The 19,116-nt window shown below is 43.6% G+C and overlaps 1 protein-coding gene and 1 long non-coding RNA gene across 2 annotated transcripts; one reads left to right on the forward strand and one right to left on the reverse strand.

Annotated features, from left to right (window-relative positions):
* Positions 1 to 3,458: 3,458 nt before the first annotated feature.
* On the reverse strand, positions 3,459 to 4,533 carry LOC119300144. The gene is made up of 2 exons (XM_037577198.1): positions 3,763 to 4,533; positions 3,459 to 3,659 (listed from the first exon to the last, which is right to left on the reverse strand). The coding sequence occupies exons 1-2, from the start codon at positions 4,531 to 4,533 to the stop codon at positions 3,459 to 3,461; spliced, it is 972 nt and encodes a 323-aa protein (XP_037433095.1).
* Positions 4,534 to 8,441: 3,908 nt separating this feature from the next.
* On the forward strand, positions 8,442 to 10,211 carry LOC119298077. The gene is made up of 2 exons (XR_005145797.1): positions 8,442 to 8,878; positions 9,742 to 10,211. It is a non-coding gene; the product is annotated as an uncharacterized LOC119298077 (long non-coding RNA).
* Positions 10,212 to 19,116: the final 8,905 nt, after the last annotated feature.

Consider the following 19,116-nt stretch of genomic DNA (forward strand, 5'->3'; position numbering starts at 1 on the left):
AGCATCAGTAGCAAAATGACAGTAAGAATACACACGAACGCATGAAAACACCTACAGAGGGAGAAAGGGGAAGAGAGAAAGCAAGGAAACCTGGGAATGGCTTGGTGCCATGGAGCCTGGGCATCTTACGCGGAGCTCGCTGCAGGATTGACAACGACGACCTCCACCTCGTCAGCGCTATGGACCAGTAGTAGGAAGGGAGTCGCTTCTCGCGAGCCTCACTCCAATCGGAGCCATCCCGCTGCCGTGCATCCCAAAAAGGAAGGAGGGGCGGAGTTCGACGCGGCACGGCGCGGCGACGAGAGGCCAGGGCAGGAGTTTGGGGTCGGGAAATGGGAACGGAGGTCGGGCCATCGCCGGGGCTGATGAAGGGAACGAGGGATGGAGGTGGGTCGTGGCGCGGCCGTCGGCCGAAGAGGTTACCAAACGCTGCGAAATACTGCCCGACTCGACGCTGCCGCCGGCAAACGGGGCCACCCCCGATGTCGCACGCATCTGACTCCACCTGCGGTGGCTCGCCGCCGAAACCACCCGCCACTCGCCGCTCGCCGCCGAAACCACCCGCCGCTCGCCGCTTCCTCTCCCAATATTCCAGAAACTGCAGGGAGTGGGCTAGCTAAGCAGTTGCTAGGTAAAGAAAAAATTACCTTGGCTTTTCTTTTGAGCAAATAAAATTACCTCGGCTGGAGGCAGGTTGCGTGCGAGTGTGGCTGGGTCGTCCGACCGGGGTGAAGAATTGGTAATTCTTCACCCAGGGTTCTTAATAGACTTTCTATATATAGCCCTCTTTACCGGCTAATAAAGCAGCTATTGCTTTTGGTTGTTCGTCATTAATACTTTTGCAAAAGAGTAAAATGCAAGCGCGGTCCTAATTCTTTCCTAAAAGTGTCGACTGGGTCCTAATTCTTTCAAAATGCACATCTGGGTCCTAAATCTTTCTAAGTTGTTCACCCGAGGTCCTAATTTCGACTGTCCGCCGCTGACCAGCTCGCGTGGCGCTTTGACCGCTGCCACGTCGACTCGAGGGCCCACGCGGGATAGTTCCCGCGGTTGGAGGTTGGTAATTTGAGCAGTTTGGCCCCTGGAGTTTGTCCTCTCTTCATTCCCCGGTCCCTAGGTCTTCAGCTTGCTCTCTCCCTCTCTCTGGCGCCGCGCCGTCGCCGCCATGTCCGCCGCCGCTAGCTCGTCTGCCGTGAAGCACCGCGGGAAGAAGGCTGCCCAAGCGCCTGCTCCACCTCCGGCGTTAGCCCTTTTCTTGCTGCCCATCTCATCGCCGGCTGCCGCAGGTATGCTGCCGTTGGTACCATGCCCTAGCTGCCGCATTCGATCTACAATTCGTCTTGTGTCAAAATCGAAGGCAAATCCTGGCAGGATTTTCTACAAGTTCCCCAATCACCATGTAAGATCTTTTACAAGTGCCCAATCGATTTGATGTTTCTGTGTTTCTTTTTGACTGAATTTTTTTTTGCTCAATTTCTATCAAATTCAACCAAATCCTTGCCAACATTACTATTGGGAAGATGGACCAGACAACTATTTTGATTTTTTGGTGAGAGCTGGGTATGTCAGCCGTGGATTGAGCAGTTTAGATTCGGCTGGTGTCATTGCAAGTGAAGAAACAGAGGTGCAAGATTCTTGTGCAGGAGCAATGCATAGCACTGTCGAGACTGTGGCATATGCAGAAGATGAATGAGCTCATTTTTCTCTGTAGGAGTATTCTCAGTGCACTTGTTGTACTGATTGTAGTTGTGGTGTATGTAGGATTTAAGAAGTGATGTGTTAGTATGATGTATCCAGTGATCAATGCTTGTAGGTGTATTCAGATGTTGATGATTTACTGTTGCAATGAAATTGAACTAAAATTTGGCAGCATTTTGGTTGTTTTTCTGTACTTTGGCACCATTTTTTTACTAGCATTGACAACACAAATAAGCAGTAATATGCAAGGCCATTCTTTTACTAACTGAACTTCAAAGCAGTCTGAAAGATAGATAGATGGACCCAACATTACAAGGTCTTGAAGTTGTGCAAAAAAAGTATTACATTTCCATGGTTTGTGTGAAACCCAAAGCCACATCTTAGCATGAGGTTTCATTACAAACCACCTTGTTTCCTAAGCAAAAGAAAAACATCCTACACTGCTTCTTTCCATAACATCTTTGTAGCTCTTCACTTCTGAGTTGTTGGGGCTTTGTTTTCCTTAGTTTTTTTCACTTTCTTCCTTCTCTTCAAACCTAGTGTAGCAGTAGTGTGGCTTCTTGGAGCTGGCAGGGCATCTCTGCAGTTTGCAATGAACTGGCTTTCTGGTAGAGGAGCTGGCACTGCTGTTTGAGATTGTTGAGTAGCTATAGCCTACAAACCAACCAAACATGTATTTAGTAATGTAGGTGAATTTCTGGAAGAACAGATGGCATTGCATTTATTAACATTGCATTTAAATAAAAAGCTCTCACTTGGTCCTATAAAATCTCAATCATAGTGGATGAAGCAAGATCATAATTCATAGAAGAAGATATCATATTAGATGTACTTCTGCCCACTTGTGGACATGCCTTTTTCTGCAAAAAAAATAAGAAATGTTGTTGACTATTGCAATTTTAGTTTTCAACGGCATTTAAGGGAAACATTTAAGGGAAATGCACCTTGCAACTGGGCCTTCTCTTGACTGGTAGTTTAGTTCTTTGTTGTGTTTCTGGAAGCACAACCTGAATTGGCACATGTTCTGTTGTTTGCACATGTTCTGCTGCTTCCTCTTCTGCTGCTGGATATTGTTCTGCTGCTGGATCTTGTTCCGCTCCTGCCTCATGTGCTGCTGTTGGTTGTCCTCTACCTAGTTCAGGGCACTTTCTTTTGTTGTGTCCTGGTTGATTGCACACACTGCAGTGTCCAATAATGCCATGTCTGCTCATCCTAGTTCCATTGTCCTCCTCTAGTGGGTTCTTCTTTCTCTTCTTTCCAGGCCTACCAACTTTCTTCTCATAGTGTGGTGGCAGCATTTGAGGCCCATTAGTTTTAGGCCACACTCTAGGATCACTACATGGCATTATGATCTTGCCATAAGCAGCTCTGAAAGCATCTATGCTGTAGCACTTGTTGACAACATCCTCTGGTTTAATTCTTTCATGTCTTAAACATGCAACTCCATGTCTACATGGAATTCCAGAGAGCTGCCATGCCCTACAAGAACACTCCTCCTTCTGTATGTTCACATCATACTCCCCAACCATGCCTTTAACATGAAATATGTGTTGTCCAGCTGGTAATGCAGTGCAGTTGTTGGACATGTTAATATTTTTGTCCAGTTTTTTTCTAATTTTTGGACAAATTTGACCACACATCTCCTCAGATTCCAGATTCTTGCTATAAAACCTAGTCATTAATTGGTCCTTGATCTTCTTAAGACAAGTAACTATAGGCATTTCTCTGGCATCAAGTATATACCTATGAAATAACTACAGTTAGATAATGCTACAGTATTTCTCTTTCATCTCTTGCATGTACTTCTTCCAGTCTGCCTCATGTGTAGCTCTTGCAATTTGCCACAATTTATTCTTGAATACATCACCTTTCCAGTTTTTTGCAAAGTTTTGATGCAGATGCCTCACACAAAATCTATGTTGTGCATCAGGAAACATTGCATTGACAGCATTGATCAAGCCCTACATACATTGTAGAACAAACAAATGAAATGCTACAGTATGATAATATGAAATGCTACAGTATGAAATGCTACAGTATGAAATGCTACAATGTTCTTACTACCTTCTGCCTATCACTCATCAATGTCCATGGTGCTGTGTTTTGTATGTTCAGATCCTCCTTCAATGTGTTCAAAAACCACTTCCATGTGACAGTATCTTCCACTTCTACTATGGCAATTGCAATGGGAAAGATACAATCGTTAGGATCAACTCCAACAGCTGTCAGCATCACTCCACCATACTTGTTCTTAATGTGACACCCATCAATGCATATAATGGGCCTACAAGCTAGCAGAAAACCCCTTTTGCATGCATCTAAGGACATGTAGCAGTTATCAAACTTTCCATTGTTTGCATGCACAAGCATGGTACTGCCAGGATTTGATCTTCTGATTTCAGCTGCAAAGTCCCACAGTAAATTATACTGCTCAAGTTCATCTCCATGAATTATCTTTAGTGCAATCCTCCTTGCTCTAGCTAGCTTACTTCTAGTAGGTTGCATGTTGTAGTCCAATTGAACAAGTCTGCCAAAGTTTTGCAGTGTCATCTTCTCATCTGCTCTAAATGTTTCCACATACTTGCCAGCCAAATATCTTGCTGTAAATTGCTTGAGTGCCCACTCTCTTTCACATGTATGCTCACCCACATACTTCTTCACAACCCATGCTTTGGTCCTGCTGTCAGGTGCAGCAAATAAGAACCAGGGACAATCTCCAACACAACCTGCCCTTATCCTCTGCTTATCATTCTTTATGTAATGAATTTGCACTCTTTGCTTCACAATGTACTCCTGAATTGCCGCTCTTAGTTCAATGACAGACAAGAACACCATGCCTATGTGAAAATTGACTTCTTTCATGTTCTCAGGCCTCCACCTTTTCAGCTTCACTTTCTTTTTCATTTTTTTTCCTTCCTTGTGCATCTACTACTTCCACTTCCTCTGCTGAATCACTATCTTCAAGCTCTGAACCTTGTAGCTCCTGCAGTTCATCAACCCATTCTTCATATAGATCATCATCATCTTTGCCTACTTCATTGTCAGAGTCTACCCAGTCTGAATCCCATTCACTATCATCACTATCACTGTCACTATCATTTTCATTGGGGATTTCTTCTTCTACCACAAGTTTCCTCCTGCTTCTTCTAAGCTCATGTCCAACATCTGGTCCCACTGGTGGAACACTGCTACTCCCTTCATTGCTGCTGCCTGCATGACATTGGTTCAGTCTGCCTTTGTGAGCTTTCACCTTAAACCTGGGACTTCCTCTTATTCCACTGCTAAACCCATGAGATTTAGGGCTTAGTACAAGAGGTAGCTCAGGTGTACCACTAACATGAATATCATCCATTACATTGTCAAAGGCCATATCTTTGTGATCAACAAACAACTGAAACAACTGGAATTTTGGAACAACGGCTGTCATGTGCAAAGTGTCAGTGTCACAGTCCACAATCCGCAGTCCGTCGGCTAAATTCTTTCCAGGCAGTAACCAGTAAATAACATGCTTAGATTGGTCACTATATCCCAGTTGCTGCATAAAATCAGTGAGCCAGAGAGGAGACCATGTATCTACTTCGCAACCATCGAACAGAGCAACTTTACCATCGACATACGTCTTCGATCGGCCAAATCCGCAGAAAAATCCACCATAGTTGATTTCTACGGTAAAAACCTCCTCTTGTGCTCCTAGGTATCGAGGGATTCAGTCAAATACTACCATCGATTCGAGCTAAATCGAAATCCACGGAAAAAGAGGATCGAGGGTTAGGGTTATGGGCAACACACTGACCGTATCGTGGAGGAGGATCTCCAGGTCGCCGATGCACGGGCGCCATCCTAGCGGCGCCGCCGCCGGACAAGCGCCTACGATGGCTGCCTGCCTCTTCTCACCGGACCGCCGCCGTCGATCTCCCCTGTTTCGCCAGAGCAGAGAGAGGTGGGGAAGAGGAGAGGAAAGGACTACGGCTGTGGAGAGATTAAGGTTGGGGGGCTCTTTTGAAAAAATGCACGGCTGGTCGTTATCCCGCGTGGGCCCTCGAGTCGACGTGGCAGCGGTCAAAGCGCCACGCGAGCTGGTCAGCGGCGGACAGTCGAAATTAGGACCTCGGGTGAACAACTTAGAAAGATTTAGGACCCAGATGTGCATTTTGAAAGAATTAGGACCCAGTCGACACTTTTGGGAAAGAATTAGGACCGCGCTTGCATTTTACTCTTTGCAAAAAAGCCCTTAAAGTTCACACAAATCAACCCGTAGTCCAAATCGAATCGGTACAAAGGAAAAAAATAAACGCAGCCATGCTCTGCCTCACGGCGCTCCGCCCCGCGCCACACACCTCCGGCCATGCCCCGCGCGCCGCCGGCGCCTCCCGCCTCGCCCCGCACGGCCTCACCGCGCGACGTCGACCGCCTCCTTCCTCTCCCAATCCCATCTCCTCCTCACCCACGGCTTTCTTCGCCGTTCACTGCTCCCCTCGTTGCGACCTCGCGGGAGGCAGAGGATGGGAGGGTGCGGCGCTCGCGGGCCGATCTGCGCCGCCAGGACTCACCCGACCCGCGGGACGCTCGATCCGGTGACGCACCATTCGCCGGTCGTCGGCCCGGCCGACCGACGACGGAGATCGCAACACCCTGCACCATCATTCTGCCTCAGCTCATCCTTCCTCGATGTGTGCTACCTGGGAGGGCGCGCGCTCGCCGCTCGACCAGAGCCACACGGCCATCCGGTCGTCGTTGCACTCGCCGCCCCCTCTGCTCCTCCACCTCAACTTCGGACACACGTGTATTTCTGTGCCCACCCCATGCTACCAGAGGAAACCGCGTGCCAGTCTCTCTGGATGATTTTTATTTTCTGCTGAGGATCACGAGTTTGCACAGTTTCATGATGTCAAATTACTGCATATGTGGTGCTTCTTGTCAATAGGGATAGAATTAGCTGGTCATAGGTCGTGGATGTTCTTAGTTATTTTTTGCACACAAGGTGTTTGGTTGTTTGTCTCCTTGAGGTTAACTCCCACATGAATACATCATGAGAATAACTCTCCTTCCATATGATTCAAAAAATGGTATGATGGTGGAACTCAATCGGGTTGCTAGACTAATGTGGCGTTGGTGCGTGCATCTGGATGTACGTCAGTGTTCACAGCCAGAGGAAGTGGGTTGTTGCAGGCAGAGGCGGATTAGGATGAGTATGTCACGATTAGGAGAGTTCTCTTGATCTTTATCGGAAAAATTGATAGTTTCCTTGATTTGTTTTGGTCTAGATTAGCAAAGCAGTGCACTGATATTTGTTCTGTGGTGTAGGAGCTTCAAGACAGCAGGGGCAGCAGGCTTCGCTCAACATATTCATCTATGATTTTCTCCCTGATTTTGAAATTATTTGGCCCCTATAGTCCCCTTGAGAAAAACCAGAGTATTTATGGATTATGCTCTACTGGTTGACAAATTTGATTGCAGGGGCTGGCAAAGTAAGTGCAGTGTCACCGTTGCACATATATTCAGGGCCACATCAAATTTCAGTCAGAAGAACATGACCAGGCAGGGTGCTTCATGCAGTATTGGAAGTGAGAAAGTTTGATGTATAATCAGTGTCGCCTCCACTCTGCCCCGCCCCTGTGCTTTTTCCTCGATGGAAACGTGGGCCACCATGCCGCTCACTTCGCGTGCAACCACTTCATCTCCAACCTGTCGTTGGAGAGCATTGCAGACCGAGCGGACAAACGACGAGGTGTAGCAGCACAACCTTGCCTCTTCCCCTTAGTCTCCTTCACAAGCGAGCCAAAGACACCCCAAGTTGTGGCACCCGTCTGAGGCCAGCCTTGCTTGGCATACATGGCTGCATACATGTGATGGGAAACATGCATGGAAGCTTGGGCCTGGTTATGCAATTATGCCTTTCTAAGTTTTACTGATGCAATTTCTTTTTGAAAGAGCCCTGAAATCATTTACCCTTTTGCTCCTGAGAATTGTTTACCATTGTGAATTGTATCAATGGTCGAAATGGTCAATTAACGACATAGACCGAGATACCATAAAACCCCTTCAGTAGATCGACTGAAATATGAACATTCTTGGCCCAAAGTTACCGGATTGCACCAATTAATTGCTAACCTCTTGGTTTTAATGATAATTGTTCTACCATGTGTTTTTCTTCTACTAGCATCCCATCCACAATGTCAGTTGGAATTATATATATATATATATATATATATATATATATATATATATATATATATATATATATATCTTAGACAGTTAGTGAGATGTATTCTGCGAGATGTGTTCAAATCTCTGTATTTTTCCATGATATTAATAATTTTTCTTTGAATGTTTAAGTGAACGTTCTCTAAAATTTCATTTTCAGTTAAGTCTGGTCTTTCTTTGGGTAATTTATATAGTAAGGTCTGCAAGAATTGAATGCAGATCCACTATTCCCCCCCTTTGTATTTACTGCAATGCATATTTACCTGGAGCTAGCATCACATACTGTATGTCAAGTGCCAAGTCAGTTTTCACTAAATACTTACTTACTTACTTACGAAGCCTTTTATCCCAAACAAGTTGGGGTAGGCTAGATATGAAACCCTTTCACGAGGACTTCCCAGGAGGTCACCCATCCTAGTACTACTCTCGCCCAAATGGGTTTCATACCCAAAAGACTGGCTAGTTTTTACGTTGGCTCGCCAAGCCTATCACAACCCTTAGATATGAAACCCTTTCACGAGGACTTCCTAGGAGGTCACCCATCCTAGTACTATTCTCGCTCAAATGGGTTTCATACCTATGGGACTGGCTAGTTTTTACGTTGGCTCGCCAAGCCTATCACAACCCTCCTCCTTTACCCGGGCTTGGGACCGGCTATGCCTAAAAGACATAGGCGGAGTTTCAGTTTTCACTAAATACAAATTAAAAAATAATATATATATGAACCTTTTCATTAGCTTTGGCTGCACGTTTCTGGATAATGTCAATATCAATATTTGTAAGTACTCTTATGAACTCATATGATGCATCTCCCACTTTTTTTTATCTGCAAGGTACCTGACATAGTGTTTGGACAGACTTATTTCTGGTAGTAACTTCTCCATTGTGAAACTACTTTCCACTACAGTAGCTTGCGGACAATGTGGGCTACTACAAGACCGAGACCTGCATAGATGATTACATTTAGGAGTGAATGGTAAAGAAGGTTCTGATTTTGTTTAAATTACAGTATATGTTTGAAAATTATTTATTGATGCTCAAAGAATATCCTGTAGATGATTATGTGGAAAATAGTTCATCCTTCACAGTTTTCTCGGCAAGCTGGAACTTCCAGTTATACTGGTTGTATATTTATGGGTTATAGACTTATAGTTGAAATTTTCAAATGATTAGATATTTTTGTAGTTGTAGTTGGATATACAAGTGCCTAAAAACTGAAGTCGGCACTTCTTCACTAGAAGCTATGTTCACTAGCTTGGCTATGTTCACTAGCTTGATTTCTCCTATGAGATGTAGAATTTTTATTTCCGCTAGATTGTTGTAGTTTCCTTTTTTGCTGTAGCTGCTTATCTATCAGAGTATCTATGCATGTGTGGGTTTATGTTTCACTAACTGCCCTATAAATAATCTGAATTTCTTTCAATCGATTGATTGTTTTGTAATTTTCAATCCATGTCCCACAGCATAGTTCCTCGACACCGGGTCAATCCTGGTTTATGAAAAAATCAGGACTCTGAACCATGCAGTCTACTCATAGTGAACCACAGGTCTGAACCATGCATTCTTAACCCGGTCAACCATGTTTTGCCCGTGGTGAACCATGGGGTCTGAACCATGCTGCCTGAACCAGATCGACCGTATATCTTCGTAGGTCGTTGAAATATGAGTCGGACCATGTCTTAAGATTGTGGAAATGTGAGACGCACTAGGAAGTGAGAACTATGAAAAAAAATCACATCAGGAGCACAGTCGTGGATAGTGATCAACATATTATTATTCTAGGTGACCCAATATTCTTGGTTATAATGGAGGACTAAAGAGGGTCCAATTTATGTGCAGGTGAAGAAAATCACCAAAATGGAAGGAGTTCTGTATTATGATCTATTACAATGTGCTTGAAGCAATACAGAACCATGATTATACTTGGTATAGTACAAACTAAATGTACAATACAGACTTCCAAGTAGAATCTTTGGCCTACAGCTCACCTGTTATCTGTCACTTTAGCAGTTACTTGGGTGGGACAACCAATGTATAGATAAGAAATGCCGAAACGAAGATAATCACCCCTACTAAGGTACATATTGGGCTTGTTCACAACATCAAGTTAGACCTCTCGGCTCTTTTGATTGGATCGACTTCTTCTGACAATGGATACTCAATGCGCCGTGGGTTACAGGTCACATATTTGTTCGGTGAGAACTCTGAGAATAGGGTCTTCTTCCCTTTCTTCTTAAAACTAGACCAAGCCTTATCCCAGTCGGTTGATGATGTATCACCTGAAAAGTTAGATAAGAGAAATGATTCAACCTGCAAACATGTTTTCATCGTAACCTGTTATAACAAACTATGTGCGACAGGACCTTTTTAATCTAACTTCAAAAAGGAACTTCACAATCCACCACTCATTATCCATCAAATTTATATATGTACATCTATACATCTATCTCTCCTTAATAATAATTCTTTCTCTAATCTATCCCTAAAGCACGGATTGACTTTGTCGGGTTCACTGTCACAATACGCTTCCTTTCTATAAATTTACGCTTTCAGTTTGAATTTAAAACATATACACGAGATGATATTAAAGTGTAAGAAAAAAAAACTGTTTTTCATTGTTTGAGGCAGGCCCTATTCTTTTCGCCCTGAATTCGCAGCGACAACCTGCGTGGCCCATCTACGCGGGCAAAGACCAAAAAAATTTGTGCCGTACATGGGGATCGAACTCACGTCCTCCCACTAAGCCTGTAAGACCGAGACCAATTGAGCTGCTATCCTGGAATATTCACTTCTACTGAAGTCTAAGAATATTACTCCCCCCATTCCATAATATAAGAGCGTTTTTGATACTACACTATTTATGGTTGTGCTAGACTATAAAGAACTAGAATTGTATTTATTTATTTTGTCTCCATTGCAAGGTTGTTGGCACATGTTTCTATAAATAGTGTGGATGCAACTTATACATGGTTCATCTTTCATGTAAACGATTTTTGACTCTCGGCATGGAGCCAAATTATGCAGAACTTGAAAACGAACCTTTAAGTAAGTTTACAAAATTTCTGCAAAAAATAATCACGTGCTTATGGATATATACTACATATCACTGGATTATTGATAAAAATACGCTGTGATGCTAGCTAAACAATTTTTTTAAATGAACAGATTATGCTTGCTGCAACGTATTTTAGGTTAGTTTGCTTGCTGCTGCAATTATTATTCTAGGTTAGTTTGCTTGGTGCTATTACTTCATATTTATTGAAATTCAAGAATAAACAAATAATCTAAAGAATGAACTAACAATCAAGAAGTGGTTGTTCAGACAGATCAATTTACTTGAAATCATACCCCATATGTTGATAAAATGAACCAATTTCTTATCATCAGCGAGCGTTGTCCAACGACATGGTTCCTTGATCTGGCAGATTCATAGGAGCCAACATTTTCTCCCGTTGCAACGCACGGGCATTTGTGCTAGTATATATATATACACACACACACAGCCAAAGCTAAGACACCAAGCCGACGCGACCGCGGGTCCCTTCTGGGTCCTTGCGGGTCGGCTCCGACGCGACCGCGACGCTCTCTGTATGGGGAGGCAGGCAGTGGCGGTGCCAGAAATCAAATCATGTGTAGTCACTTCAAAATTGTGTAGTCAAATATACATATTTCTATGTTTTTTCTGCTTGGTGTATACTTGTTGTATTGCGTTTTTCCAAAGAGCTGTGTAGTCAAGTGACTACGCAGCCTATGTGTGGCTTCGCCACTGGAGGCAGGGGAGCGGCTTGGACTGGGACAGCGACACCGACGATGTGCCAGCTGCTGCGCAGAGGCGGGAGCTGTTCGGGCCTTTGAGGGCCCGGTAGGCTCCTGCTATGGCGTCCGGTTGGCTACCGTCGTGGATGGTGGAGGTGGGGCCCTCCCGTATGCCGACGGTGCTACTGCCTTAGTCTCGGCTCCTCTTCTTCGTTGTGGAGACCATCATCGCAGTGCCGTGGTGAGACAGCATGGGAAGCTTCGTGTCCGTGTTGGCAGGGTGGTGGTCGGTCTGGTGGTGAGCTCCGTAGTGCCTGGGGTAGAGGCTGGGATCGGGGGAAATCCCTGTTGGCTTGGCCGACACCGACGCGGTGGCGCCTGAGGGTGCCGCCGAATCTTCCTGGAGGGCGTCGCGGCTACCCTTTCTCTCTCCTCGTCGCGTACCGGAGGAAACCCTTGGCAGCAGCGCCGTCATCGTCGCGTCCCTTCTTGAAGGTGTTGTTTGGTACCGGCGCTTCGGAGTCTCGGAGTTTGGTGGGCGATCTCCGGTGGATGCAGCGGTCACGAGGCTTCGTCGTTTTTGTCGATCCGACGTTATCGACATTTATTTCTTTTCTTTTTTCTCTTTTTTTGGGCGTGTTTTATGCTGCTTTCGCCTCAGCCCCTATCATTTATTGTATCGGATGGTTGCTTTATAATACAAAGCGGGAGAAAACCCTTTTTCTTAAGACACCAAGCCGACTAAAACACAATCCTAAACTCATACGTGCAAGCTTGCTAGAAACCTGACCGGACAAGACCTATCTAGCTCTACACGACTGGACACAAACATGCACGTATATGCCTCCTACTACTGCTTGGACTCTCCTACTACTACACGTACATGACTTTGGTTAGTTGCCAAAGAACTAAGCCACGTGACATGCAAGGATACTACTTTTCAAACCTAACAATCAAGGTTACATCTAACAATCTCTCTTTAATCTTGACACTTTGTCTTCCGTACTTCTCCGGTCTTGGCTTGTCGATGATTTACCCTTTGTCGACTCATCCACTTGCACCACGACAAGTTAAATTGTTGGCTTGGTTCCTTGCAACAATCTCCCTTTCAATTTTGACTTGGCGAATTTACGAACCACCTCAAATATGTCTTGGACTACCCAGCCTCGCTAGTAACATGTAGAAAAACACCACCCGGTGGAAAACTGTTGCGGAACGTAGTAATTTCAAAAAATTTCCTACGCACATGCAAGATCATGGTGATGCATAGCAACGAGAGGGGAGAGTGTTGTCTACGTACCCTCGTAGACCGAAGCGGAAGCGTTGACACAACGTAGAGGAAGTAGTCGTACGTCTTCCCAGTCCAACCGATCCAAGCACCGTTACTCCGGCACCTCCGAGTTCTTGGCACATGTTCAGCTCGATGACGCTCCAGCAAAGCTTCGGGGAGGAGTTCTGTCAGCACGACGGCGTGGTGACGATCTTGATGTTCAACCGTCGCAGGGCTTCGCCTAAGCACTACAACGATATGATCGAGGTGGAATATGGTGGCAGGGGGCACTGCACACGGCTAAGGAACGATCACGTGGATCAGCTTGTGTGTCTATGGGGTGTCCCCTGCCCCCGTATATAAAGGAGTGGAGGAGGGGAGGGCCGGCCCTCTCTATGGCGCGCCCTAGGGGAGTCCTACTCCCACCGGGAGTAGGATTCCCCTTTTCCTAGTCCAACTAGGAGTCCTTCCATGTAGTAGGAGTAGGAAACAAGGAAGGGGCGCAGCCCCTCCCCCTAGTCCAATTCGGACTAGGCCTTGGGGGGGCGCGCGGCCTGCCCTAGGCAGCCCCTCTCTCTTTCCCGTATGGCCCAATAAGGCCCAATATTTCTCCCGGCGAATTCCCGTAACTCTCCCGTACTCCGAAAAATACCCGAATCACTCGGAACCTTTCCGAAGTCCGAATATAGTCGTCCAATATATCGATCTTTACGTCTCGACCATTTCGAGACTCCTCGTCATGTCCCCGATCTCATCCGGGACTCCGAACTCCTTCGGTACATCAAAACTCATAAACTCATAATATAACTGTCATCGAAACCTTAAGCGTGCGGACCCTATGGTTCGAGAACAATGTAGACATGACCGAGACACGTCTCCGGTCAATAACCAATAGCGGGACCTGGATGCCCATATTGGCTCCTACATATTCTACGAAGATCTTTATCGGTCAGACCGCATAACAACATACGTTGTTCCCTTTGTCATCGGTATGTTACTTGCCTGAGATTCGATCGTCGGTATCCAATACCTAGTTCAATCTCGTTACCGGCAAGTCTCTTTACTCGTTCCATAATACATCATCCCGCAACTAACTCATTAGTTGCAATGCTTGCAAGGCTTAAGTGATGTGCATTACCGAGAGGGCCCAGAGATACCTCTCCGACATTCGGAGTGACAAATCCTAATCTCGAAATACGCCAACCCAACATGTACCTTTGGAGACACCTGTAGAGCTCCTTTATAATCACCCAGTTACGTTGTGACGTTTGGTAGCACACAAAGTGTTCCTCCGGCAAACGGGAGTTGCATAATCTCATAGTCATAGGAACATGTATAAGTCATGAAGAAAGCAATAGCAACATACTAAACGATCGGGTGCTAAGCTAATGGAATGGGTCATGTCAATCAGATCATTCAACTAATGATGTGACCTCGTTAATCAAATAACAACACTTTGTTTATGGTTAGGAAACATAACCATCTTTGATTAACGAGCTAGTCAAGTAGAGGCATACTAGTGACACTCTATTTGTCTATGTATTCACACATGTATTATGTTTCTAGTTAATACAATTCTAGCATGAATAATAAACATTTATCATGATATAAGGAAATAAATAATAACTTTATTATTGCCTCTAGGGCATATTTCCTTCAGTCTCACTACAAGAAATATGTCAACTTATGACCTTCTGTCAGTGACCCTCGAAGAATTGGTCATAAATTTATGACCATTTTAGACCAATTGGTCAAAAGCTCTTCAGGGGGCTCCAAACCCTAAACCATTGCGACCATTTTGGTCAGAAAGGTCATAATTTCCTTACACGAAATGGTCACAAAGCAAACAGTGTTAGTCCGCTGCCTTATTTCTAGTTGTTAATGACCAATATAGATGGTCATAGCCTTGTAGATTGTGGTAGGTTGTGATGACTAGGCGCCATCTCATCAGTTTTGCCTATGTGTCATGTCCATGTGGCAGTTTTTGCCCTAGGTTGTGAAGCAACCTATATTTCTATCATTCCCAAAATTCCCAAAAAATCTCATAAATTCTTTGGGGCATATCTTCATCAAATATGTAAAAATCCTTCCTTGCCTAGTTCAAAACTAATTCAACAATATTCATTTTCCTATTCTGTTCACAACAACACTTTATGAAGGAAGTGCTATTTATATATTCTTGATTGCCCTATGAATTTTTGGGCACTCTTTCCTATCCAAATCATTACCGCATGACAAGATTCAGCTCCATTTGCCTAGCAAATCTTCCTCGGCAAATTTCCAAAGTTTTTGTCCACCTAGAAGCATTGTGAAGGAAGTACCTTTTTTATATCTCTAAATGACATGAAATTTATACAGTTTCTTAATATGCCCAAATTATCACCCTCGTCCAAATTGGAGCTCAGTCAAATCAACTATGTGAGCCCAGGTTCAATTTATATTTTATGGCCAAATTGGCATGTTGCAAAGCAAGTATTATATAGACCCCTCCTATTACCCTCAAACTTTTTGGGCACTCTTCCATACCCAAATCATTGCCACATGATAATATTCAGCTCAATTTTCCTAGTAAATCTTTCTCGGGAAATTTCCAAAGTTTCTACCTCGAGAGAAGCTTTGTGAAGTAAGTACTAGCTAGGCTTACCCAAATGATCTGAAAATTGACCAGCGCATGACCATACCTAAGTAACTTACCTACACCAATTTTGAGCTCATTTCATTCATCCAATCTCTCTCACTAGTTTTCCCAAGTTTCTGTCCATAGAAGAGCATTGTGAAGGAAGTACTACTTTGGCATGTCCAAATGGTATCAATTTTCTACAATGCTTTCCTATGCCCAAATAACCATCCTCCACAAAATTTCAGCTCAATCCATTCATTATTTTGAGCCCAGCTTCAAAATTCATATTTTTGTCCAGCGTGGTACTTTGCAAAGCAAGTACCACCTAGGATCCTCCTTTTGAGCTAAAAATTTGTGAAGACATTCTCCTTAGTAGATGATCATCCTCAGCCAAAACTCACGCCCATTGGCCATGTGCATTTCCCGTACCACTAATCAAACACTTGGCTGCTAATTCATGTTTGAGCATCGATCGGTCTTCTCGTGAGAATATTATGTTGTAATTTTCTTCCTAGCACCAACCTGGGGAGTGCCCAACCCACTAGACATGCCTAAGCCGCCCAGAACACATGGCAATATTACGGTCACGCGGTGACCACGCGACGGGCATGCGAGTTTACGCGCTCTAGAGTTGGGGCCCTCGGCCACTGCCCAAACCTCGACGTATCGCCACCAAACCATGTATTTATGATTAAATAGGTCCTTATGTAACAAGAAATGATTTTTGGAAAAAATAAATAGCAAACTATGAGGTAGTTGCAGTTCAAATTTGACCCGCTTCCAACTGAATTGGCGGAAATTTGTCTTTTTCACGAGAGGTGGATCAAAATTTTTTACACCCAACCATTTTGTCAATTGTGCATTAAATATGGCCTAGTATTTTATAAAAATGATTTTGGTCCAATTTTGCAACAATTATTTGGTAGTTCCTTCACAAAAAAACCTCCTTTCGGGCACTCGAAAAATGGAAAATGGTTTTTTCGTCCAACGAAAATGAAAACTTCCTTAGGCAACATTGTTTGCCATTCCAATATGCACCCTTGTGCACAATATGAGATCATTTTAACAAACTATGTCATGAATGTGGCCATAAGATTGATCATTTGGCTTGAAAGCCATTGATCTCCACACGTGATAGCTCGTTTCTGAGAACACTTTTTAAAATAATTGCCATATTACAAGTTTGTTATTTTTCCTAGGAGCTTGGCCACATATGATGAAACAATGTGAAGGTTTCCCAATTTTTTGATTTTTTGAATTTTTTATGCCCGTTTCAAAATGCGGTCAAAACGGCGGGAATGATCGTTCCTAGCTAGTGGTTGAATCTTGGAATTTTGTTGGTATTTTTGTGATTAAATAGATACTTATGTACCTAGAAATGATTTTTGGAAAAAATAAATAGCAAACTATGAGGTAGCTGCAGTTCAAATTTGACCCGCTTCCAACTAAATCGACGGTAATTTGTCTTTTTCACGAGAGGTGGATCAAAACTTCTGACACCCAACCATTTGGTCAATTGTGCATTAAATATGTCCTAGTATTTTAAAAAATTGACTTGGTACAATTTGGCAACTAATATATGGTAGGCCCTTCACAAAAAAATCTCTTTTCAGGCACTCGAAAAATGGAAAATGAATTTTTCGTCCAAAGAAAATGAAAACTTCCTTAAGCAACATTGTTTGTCATTCCAATATGCACCCTTGTGCACAATATGAGATCATTTGAACAAACTATGCCATGTATGTGGCCATAAGATTGATCATTTGGCTTGAAAGCCATTAATCTCCACACGTGATAGCTCGTTTCTGAGAACACTTTTTTAAAATAATTGCCATATTACAAGTTTGTTATTTTTCCTAGGAGCTTGGCCACATATGATGAAACAATGCGAAGGTTTCCCAATTTTTTGATTTTTTTGAATTTTTTATGCCCGTTTCAAAATGCGGTCAAAACGGCGGGAATGACCGTTCCTAGCTAGTGGTTGAATCTTGGAATTTTGTTGGTGTTTCTGTGATTAAATAGATACTTATGTACATAGAAATGATTTTTTGGAAAAAATAAATAGCAAACTATGAGGCAGCTGCAGTTCAAATTTGACCCGCTTCCAGCTGAATCGGCGGAAATTTGTCTTTTTCACGAGAGGTGGATCAAAACTTCTGACACCCAACCATTTGGTCAATTGTGCATTAAATATGTCCTAGTATTTTACAAAATTGACTTGGTACAATTTTGCAACTAATATATGGTAGGCCCTTCACGAAAAAATCTCTTTTCGGGCACTCGAAAAATGGAAAATGAATTTTTTGTCCAAAGAAAATGAAAACTTCCTTAAGCAACATTGTTTGTCATTCCAATATGCACCCTTGTGCAAAATATGAGATCATTTGAACAAACTATGCCATGAATGTGGCCATAAGAGTGATCATTTGGCTTGAAAGCCATTGATCTCCACACGTGATAGCTCGTTTCTGAGAACACTTTTTTTATAATAATTACCGTATTACAAGTTTGTTATTTTTCCTAGGAGCTTGGCCACATATGATGAAACAATGCGAAGGTTTCCCAATTTTTTGATTTTTTTTTGAATTTTTTATGCCCGTTTCAAAATGCGGTCAAAACGGCGGGAATGACCGTTCCTAGCTAGTGGTTCAATCTTGGAATTTTGTCGGTGTTTCTGTGATTAAATAGATACTTATGTACATAGAAATGATTTTTGGAAAAAATAAATAGCAAACTATGAGGCAGCTGCAGTTCAAATTTGACCCGCTTCCAGCTGAATCGGCGTAAATTTGTCTTTTTCACGAGAGGTGGATCAAAACTTCTGACACCCAACCATTTGGTCAATTGTGCATTAAATATGTCCTAGTATTTTACAAAATTGACTTGGTACAATTTTGCAACTAATATATGGCCTTCACAAAAAAATCTCTTTTCGGGCACTCGAAAAATGGAAAATGAATTTTTCGTCCAAAGAAAATGAAAACTTCCTTAAGCAACATTGTTTGTCATTCCAATATGCACCCTTGTGCAAAATATGAGATCATTTGAACAAACTATGCCATGAATGTGGCCATAAGAGTGATCATTTGGCTTGAAAGCCATTGATCTCCACACGTGATAGCTCGTTTCTGAGAACACTTTTTTTATAATAATTGCCGTATTACAAGTTTGTTATTTTTCCTAGGAACTTGGCCACATATGATGACACAACGCGAAGGTTTTGCATTTTTTTTTTGATTTTTTGAATTTGTTATGCCTGTTTCAAAATGACACATTTCTTGGACCAATCAGAAGGCAGAACCTCCCTTCCCACAGATCACCCCCTAAGCCGATCTGAGCCGTCCACACCATACAGATCCAACGTCTCCTAAACGCACGCTGGCCAACCAAACCCTAGCATCATGCAGCACACTCCCCTTCCTCTCCCTCTCCCCGACCCATGCGGCGCCTCCTCCCTCTCCCTGACCCAGATCTCCCTCCCCGACCCAGACCTCCCTCTCCGCCGTCCCAACTCCTACCCCGCCGCCGGCTTCCCCCCCAAGCGCCGCTGCTCTTGACCTGCAACAAC

This window comes from Triticum dicoccoides, chromosome 5A (assembly GCF_002162155.2).
Source record: "Triticum dicoccoides isolate Atlit2015 ecotype Zavitan chromosome 5A, WEW_v2.0, whole genome shotgun sequence".
In the NCBI taxonomy this organism is placed as follows: domain Eukaryota; kingdom Viridiplantae; phylum Streptophyta; class Magnoliopsida; order Poales; family Poaceae; genus Triticum; species Triticum dicoccoides.

Bases quoted from the DNA above. Each gene is read 5' to 3' on its own strand.
- LOC119300144 (XM_037577198.1), bottom strand. From the start codon at position 4,533: ATGGTGTTCTTGTCTGTCATTGAACTAAGAGCGGCAATTCAGGAGTAC. The intron at 3,660-3,762 runs GTAGTAAGAACA...CAATGTATGTAG, and splicing joins TGATGAGTGATAGGCAGAAG to GGCTTGATCAATGCTGTCAA.